The 7,861-nt window shown below is 42.8% G+C and overlaps 1 protein-coding gene across 1 annotated transcript in view; it reads right to left on the reverse strand.

Moving 5' to 3' along the window:
- Positions 1 to 7,861, reverse strand: part of USH2A (usherin) — a 773,469-nt gene that overhangs the window by 42,918 nt on the left and 722,690 nt on the right. Inside the window, exons 65-67 of the mRNA XM_007466317.1 lie at positions 7,668 to 7,861; positions 5,328 to 5,566; positions 4,095 to 4,303 (exon numbers count right to left, since the gene is read on the reverse strand). Coding sequence (XP_007466379.1) covers positions 4,095 to 4,303; positions 5,328 to 5,566; positions 7,668 to 7,861 — 642 coding nt within the window. The remainder of the gene's footprint in view (positions 1 to 4,094; positions 4,304 to 5,327; positions 5,567 to 7,667) is intronic.

The raw sequence follows: 7,861 nt of genomic DNA on the forward strand, positions 1-7,861 counted from the left end.
CGCTCTTCCACTGCAGGTGTAATTCAGGCAGAGGGGGCAGAATATATTGCTAATGCTTCTCTAGACCCTTTTCTGATCACGTTTATACAAAATTGCCAATACGATTTTCAAAGCATCTTCTGGTTTGTATTCTTCGATCCACATTTTCTCTCTGCTAGTTTGTATAATGAGTTAAAAGGAACATAAATGGTATTTAACCCCCATACAACAGCCAGTCAACTATTGTGTCTTTCCACGTCTGTGGATCCAGGAAACAGATTAAGAGAACCCTTTCTCCTTCAGGGCTACTGCAACCTTCAGCCACTTCTTCAATGTCAAGGAAGAATAGAAAGGCAGGACATCTTAAACCTGTTCATTCTGTTCTTCCAGCATAAGGGGAAAATGTCTGGCAAAGACTAAGTTTCATGTTGAAAAAGAGAATTGGTGATAACTTGCAAACCTCACATAGCTGTTTTGGCCTGGCCTTCCTGTGATACACACACAAAACCTGGAATAATTAGCAAAATTCGCTTATAACTATACAGATCTCCCTTGACTTAGGATGGGGTTACGCCCTGTAAACCCATCATAAATTGAAAATATCCTAAGTTGAAAATGAATTTAATACACATAAGCTACCAAACATCATAGCTTAGCCTAGCCTACCTTAAACGTGCTCAGAACATTTACATTAGCCTACTGGGCAGAAGTCATTTAATGCAAAGTCTATTTTATAATAAACGGTTGAGTATCTCCTGTAATTTATTGCAAACTGTACTGAAAGTGAAAAACAGGATGGATGTCGGGTACAGAATGGTTCTAAGTGTATTGGTTGTTTACCCTTTTGATGGCATGGCTGACTGGGAGCTGCCCTCAGCATCACGAGAGAGAATCATACTACAGATCGCTAGCCTGACAAAGATCAATATTCAAAGCTTGAAGTATAGCTTCTACTGAATGTGTATCACTTTGGCACCATCGTGAAGTCAAATCATTGTACATAAGGGACAGTCTGTATTGTAAACGGTAATTGCTTCTCAAAGACGGTGGTGGTGTTTTGTCCCATTCCTCGTATGCAGTAGCGTTTTTCATTAAGTCAGAATTCATTTGACTACACTTTCATTTCAGGAATAAATGTTTCTCACAGTTCTTTTTGGGTTTGTGAAGGGAGGATAGCGAGAGGAATAGGCAAAAAAGGTAAAGGAGGCTACACAACTAGGCAGTAGACGTTATGAAGAACGATTACACTTTGCTTTGATTATAGCTTGGGTGACAAAGGACACTGATTGTGTGGTGCCAACAGGAAACGTGAGATGTTCCGGATGCATTCACTCACTCACTCAACAACACATTTTGGGTTATCTAAGACACTCTGCCCGGTGCTGGAGAGAAAACGGAGAGAATGAGAGTCAAAGGAAGCGCACGCTTAAGGGGAAAGATGCGCCCTCTGTCGGGGGTCTGCCCAACTCAAGCTGGTTATGAGAAGTTCAAAGGGAGGCAAGGAAGCTGGGTGTGAGGGTCTGGATTTCAAGCAGGGAGCTCAGGGAGGAGGTGACCATTGGGGAGTCAGCCTTCAGGAATGAAGCCTTGGAGGAGGTGAACTCACCTGAAGAGGGAAGAGGCGAGGCGGGAAGGAGAGGTAAAAAGAGGGAAGGGGATAAAAGGGAAAGTGTGAGCAGAGAAAGTTTAGGGTTGAGGCTTAAAAACCTTGGGTGGTGGAAGATCAAGCAACAAAGCTGACTAACACTGAACATCCAAAGATGCAGGTTTCCCAGGAGAGACTTGTCATGAAAACTAAGGGGAGCCACTTTCTACCAAGGATTGAGGCTTCAATCACGTTGAATACTCCCAAGAAGTCAACGTGACTACTGGTGAGAAAAGCCCACTGGACTATCAGTGTGGAGGTCAAGGGCAAATTTAGGAAGAGATTTCCGTGCAGGGATGAGGTGGAAATCAGTGTGGAGGAACTTAAAGAACATGTGGGAAGAAAGAAAATGGGAAAGCACTTGAAGACCATTCTTTAGAAGAGTTGTGCTCTCTGGGGAGGAGCTGGGGCAGGAACCAGAGGGGAAATGGAGTCTGTTTGCTTTAACATTAGAAAGACAGAAGCACCGGTGATACACTGAAGATTAAGGATAGAAAAATGATGAATAGTAGTGAAGGAAGTGGTACTCAAAGCACAAGAGGTAGGTTTATTTCAGATGGAAGGGCCACCCCTTCCTGCCGTGTCCCTGGCGGGAATGATGCAGATGCAGGACACGTGGCTGTCTGGGGTGGGAAGGGAGCAAACTGCTGACTGATGACATTGCCTTTCCTGGGGAATTACGAGGCAAGGAGTTCTGCCAAGACTCTAGGGAGAGGTGGGTGAGGACTGCATAGGCTTGTGGGAAAAGGATGAGAAGAAGTGGAAGGTTTGAGGAGGGTGGAGGAGATATGAAATCTCTATTACAGAAAAGTAGGTAGTGAGTTGACGAGGTTAACACAGCAATACCGAGGGTGCTGCTGAGCTGGGTGATCCTGAACTTAGAGTAACACTTCTGCCTTCTAGGTGTGGAAACTGGAGGGACTTACGCTCTGGCTTTAGCTCATCATAGAGCTCCAGGAGCCTCACTTCAGATTCTAATCAATGTGAATGGCATCCTGGAATTGCAGTGCACAGTGCACAGCCCTGCCTCAGTTTTCTCACCTATAAATTTGGTTAATAATAGTACTTAACTTCATAGGTTTGTGGTAAGGATTATTTGTAAAATGCTTGAACAGCACCAGGAACGGGCAAGTGCTCTCTAAAAATGACCTCTTGCTAACATCCTGCCATGTTATTGCTCAGGTACATTAAAGTCTTCGTATGAGGCAGTGAACTTTCACGAATGCATAACTCTTACTTTTAAAAATGTCAGTGCCAAATACCGAAGATGAGGTTATAATCTGACAGAATGTTTCTGGAAAGCAAATTTGCAATAAGTGTGCAAAGCCTTAAGATACTTAAAATTCCTGATGTAGTAAATTCCATTTGTTGCCATTTAAGAAGATAACCAGACGTTCACACAAAGATTTGTTCACAAACTTTCTCACCACATTTATAAAAGGAAAATATTAGAAACAACTGAAATGCCTAATTTATTCATAGGATGGAATGTTATATAGCCATTAACCTTGGTGGCTAAAGAGTTTTTAATGCCATGGGAAATGCAAATAAAATAATGTCAAGTATAAAAAGCAGAAATTTTTTCTGCTATGAAATTTTCATTAGAGTATGATCTCAGCCATGTAATAAAAACTCTGCATAGAAAAGGGATTAAAGGAATGAATTATGCCAAAATATTAATGGTGGTTGCCTCTGGGTGTGGTGGGATTATAAGCAGGACTGGCTTCATGGTTGTGTGACCTGTGCAGCTGCCCAGGATCCCTCGTGTAGAAGAATTATGGACTTAGTTTGATGCTCTGCTGTCATTATCTTGAAATTGTTAATGATTTTTGAACAAGGGGCCCCATATTTTCATTTTCCAGTGGAACCCACAAATTACGTAGCTGGCTCTAATTATAAGTACTTATTTTACTCTTAATACCTTTTGTATTTGCCATTTTTAAACAGTAGACATATAAACCTTATAAAATCTGAAAAGGACTTATTTTATAGAAATGTAAGGAGGCCACAACTGATTAGCTAATTGCCCTTTTCTGCACTCAGCAGCCCTTTTGCTTTTCCTGGCAGTGCCGTATATCAAAGCTTTCCAGAAACGCGAGCTGTGACGCCACGTCATTTGAAAAGAAAAGGAATGGCAAACTTCTCTAAAAAGTTATCTCAAAATAAATAAAGAAAAAGCGTCATCTTAAGTGTTTGTTTTCGTCTTACCCATGTATTAGCTTTCTCTTAATTGGTTTTCATCCCATTGCTACATGAAAAATCTTCCTAAATTCACTCTTGATCTCCATATTATTTAATCCAATGGGCATTTTCCCCCAGTAGTCATGTTCACTGATGTCTCAGTAGCATTCAAAGGAACTGAACACTCAGTTCTTTTAGCAAACTGTTTTCCCCCTACCTTTCAGGACAAGCTTCCCCTCCGGCTGCCCTCCTACCTTTTTGGTTTATGGTGGCAGCCACTCCTACTCACATTCTTTTTGGGTGATGAAGCTGATCCATTCAGAGGCCGTACTGCCCAAATCATTGTGGGCTACCACCCTCAGCTTGTAGGTGGTGTAGGGCTGGAGATCCCTGAGGCTGGCTGTCAGCCCTGGCCCAGTGTACTTTGTCTCGGTTTGGCTGGGAGTACAGGGGGTGGCTGAATCCGGAGGGCAAGCCATGTAGAGCTGGAGCTCATAGCTGGAATGAGAATGGACACGTAAAGAGAAAACAGGCAAAGGAATTAGTCTAACTCTCTTTTAAACCTGTTGATATTTTGTTTTCACGGAACTGCCAGCCCTTTCAAATTCCCATTTGTGGGAGACTGCTCTCAGAAACACTTTATTTAATGCTGTTGCAAATGGGCAGCAGATGGAACCAGAGAAATGATAAGAGAAGTCACATGTATACACATGTTGCTGTCCACCCAGCAGCCAGGAATCCTTGTTGGTAGAGATAAGATATTTCTCTCTTTTTAGAAGAGAGTGATAAAACTGTTCTTCTCTGTTGAAAATAAAGAATAGCTTTTTTTCCTCCAGATTATCTTGAGTGAAATAACTTCTGTGGTCTTTCAAACAGTGGTTCATTATGACATTTTAAATTAGATCAAGGAAGTTCTGATTTAGTCACAGAAGTTCCTTATGTTCTAGCTGAGCCCTGTAGAATGAAAAATTCCAGGGAACCATGAGGAAGAGCACATCCTTTCAATGAATGGGAACACACTGCCTTGTCCTTTTTTTTTTTTTTTTTTTTGGCAAGGAAGTTCTGATTTAGTCACAGAAGTTCCTTATGTTCTAGCTGAGCCCTGTAGAATGAAAAATTCCAGGGAACCATGAGGAAGAGCACATCCTTTCAATGAATGGGAACACACTGCCTTGTCTTTTTTTTTTTTTTTTTTGGATGCACTGCGCGGCATGAGGGACCAGGGATTGATCCCGTGCCCCCTGCAGTGGAAGTGCCGATTCCTTAGCCACTGGACCGCCAGGGAAGTCCTTGCCTCGCCTTTCTTATTTAAAGAAAATTTTGTTGTTCACCTTTCTATCCTTAGCTGATTTATGATTGAAACACTTTGTGGGGAATGTGACCACTCAAATCAATTGATTTGTTTATTTTGTTATAGGTGTGTGTTCAATCAGCAAGTCTTCCTTGGGGAGGACTGGGTAGCTGCATGTCCGTGTTCATGTCTTACTTCGGTTTCTTTGTCCTTTTGGCTCTCCCACGCTACCTTTGAATGACGCCGTTGGGGAACAGCGGGGGACTCCACTGGAAGGAGGCTGACCTCGAGGCCAGTGTCTGGATCTGGGGAGAGGACAGTCCTGATGGCGGAGCAGAAGGAGTTCTCAGCTCTGCTGTTGGCCCTTGGCTGCAACAATTGAAGCAAGTGCAGGCCTCCACCCCAATGGAGTAGGTCGTGAAGGGCTGCAGGCCATGAAGCGTCTGCTGGGTGGCCAGGCCTTCAGCCAGCTGTAAGAGGAGAGAGAAGACTAGATGAGGCCCAGTGGCAAGTCACAGACAGTTGGTTCACTTTTATGGTGTACCATGCATTCTATGAATAGAGTGCCGTGCTAGTTACACTCTGGGAGATGCACCCTGGCATCTATCACAATATTTACCCTTAGGAATGACCGATCCAGCTGGAGAGGCGTGGCTTAAACATGCAAAAACATGCAATGAGATAACAGTTTGATAGAAGTTTGAGGCAACAGGATAGAAATCACAGGGAACAATGTTGTCTCTTACCATAAAGAGATATTAGAAAATGGCTCAAAAATCACAAAATACTGACCGAGTTCTGTGACCCTCAGAATGATGCCTTTTCGAAAAACAAAATCTACATTTGAATTATATTTCTAAGTCAACATTCACTAAGGCCCATATTCTGCCATTGTTCCTTGCATGCAATTTTGGGGTCAAAACTCCCCTCAAATCCCGTCAAATCTTAGAGTTGGGTATTTAAGAGCTTGAAATATAGATTATCTATTTGTATATTTACATATATTTAAGAGTTTGAAAGCCCATGTCTTCCTCTAAGGGTATTGATCTGTATGAAATATAGTTTTTTCCTCAATTATCTTTGTTGCATTATAAACTTTTTGGTTTATCTGGAGCAAATCTTCTTACCTTATTGTGCTTTTATTAAGTGCTCTTTGGAATAGAAGAGCTCAGAAACTAGAAACTCATTTTCACGTTGACATAAGCAACATTTAATTAAGAAGAGCTACCTGTTGTTTAAAAAAATGCATACAAGGCACTCCAAATAGAAATTATTTTAGTTTATTAATATTATCATTTTATAAGCATGGATAATCAAGGGTTGATTGTATTTACATCATCTATATTTACTGAATCGGGAGCCTTGTAGAAAATATGCTAATATTTCTTTAACATTCCATACAAGACTTCCTTGCATGTGAGTTATCTTTTGAAATTGTGTTTCACTACCTGCTACGCTGGCCTCAGAGGATTTCTCCACACTTGCCAAAATTGTTCCCTCAGTTGGTCTGAATAATTTATCATGTCATACCAGGATCTGTGCAATTTCTCTATGAGGTTTGTGTGAACAAAGTATTCTAATCTATACTTATTTATGAGAAATGTGAGAGTGACACCAGCTGTCCTGCAGAGAAAAGAGACTTCATCCCCTGGCAGGTAGTCTCTTCATTTAAATAATGCAGGAACTGGTCTAGTTGATTATTTAGGGTCCCTTTCAGTGAATGGCTTGGCTAGAACACAGTGTGAAAGATGATTTCCCTCCACAGACCATCTCGTCTCCTCAGTGTGCCCCAAATGTGTTAATACACACATTAATACTCCACATTAGTGGAGTAGGGCTGAGCTGAGCTGTTCTGTTGTTTCTTCCAAAGACCTAGAACTTTCTAGAAGTCACCAAAACAAAGTCTGAGATTTCAGCGTGCTATTAGAGACTTGCTCGTGCCAAAATGGGGATTCCGAGGATATCCTTTGCTCTACTTTTTCCTTTTTCATATTAAGATTTACACCACCAACAGACACCCTTTGCTGGCCCCTTACTATAAGCCACTACTAGGCTGAGTGCTTGACATGTGTTTTCTAATTAAATTAATTCAACTAATTTGGTTATCTCTGAAGTCTTAGGTTCCTTAAAAGATCTTTGGAGTCTTTAATACCACATTTAGCCCTCCTCTCCCAGAGCATTTACATATATTCTGTACGTTTCCTAACGCTATTTCTTTGCAGAGGGATCTTTCTGCCACTAAGGTCACCACAGGGCAATTGAGAACAGATGGATAAGAAACAAGTATCAAGGGGAAGAAAAAGCAAGGACACCATGGTTTATGATTTTTTTTTTTGCTGTACGCGGGCCTCTCACTGTTGTGGCCTCTCCCGTTGCGGAGCACAGGCTCCGGACGCGCAGGCTCAGCGGCCATGGCTCACGGGCCCAGCCGCTCCGCGGCATGTGGGATCTTCCCGGACCGGGCCACGACCCCGTGTCCCCTGCATCGGCTGGCGGACTCTCAACCACTGCGGCACCAGGGAAGCCCCTATGACTTGTTTTAAATAAACCGATCAGAATGCTGCTGCTCACCACCATCTGGGCCCCGCTGGTATCGTTGGAGAACAATCTGTAGAGAATGACAATCCCGTTGGGCTTCTGCGGGGCGCTGATGTTGACCACTGCTTGGGTGGCAGAGACCGCATGGAACTTGGGGGCCCTGAGACCTTCCGGGGGGGCGGGCCCAGTTCTACACCGCGTCCAGCTACTGGAGGCTTTTCCTGCTG

This window comes from Lipotes vexillifer, unplaced genomic scaffold (genome assembly GCF_000442215.2).
Source record: "Lipotes vexillifer unplaced genomic scaffold, Lipotes_vexillifer_v1.1 scaffold139, whole genome shotgun sequence".
Classification (NCBI taxonomy): domain Eukaryota; kingdom Metazoa; phylum Chordata; class Mammalia; order Artiodactyla; family Lipotidae; genus Lipotes; species Lipotes vexillifer.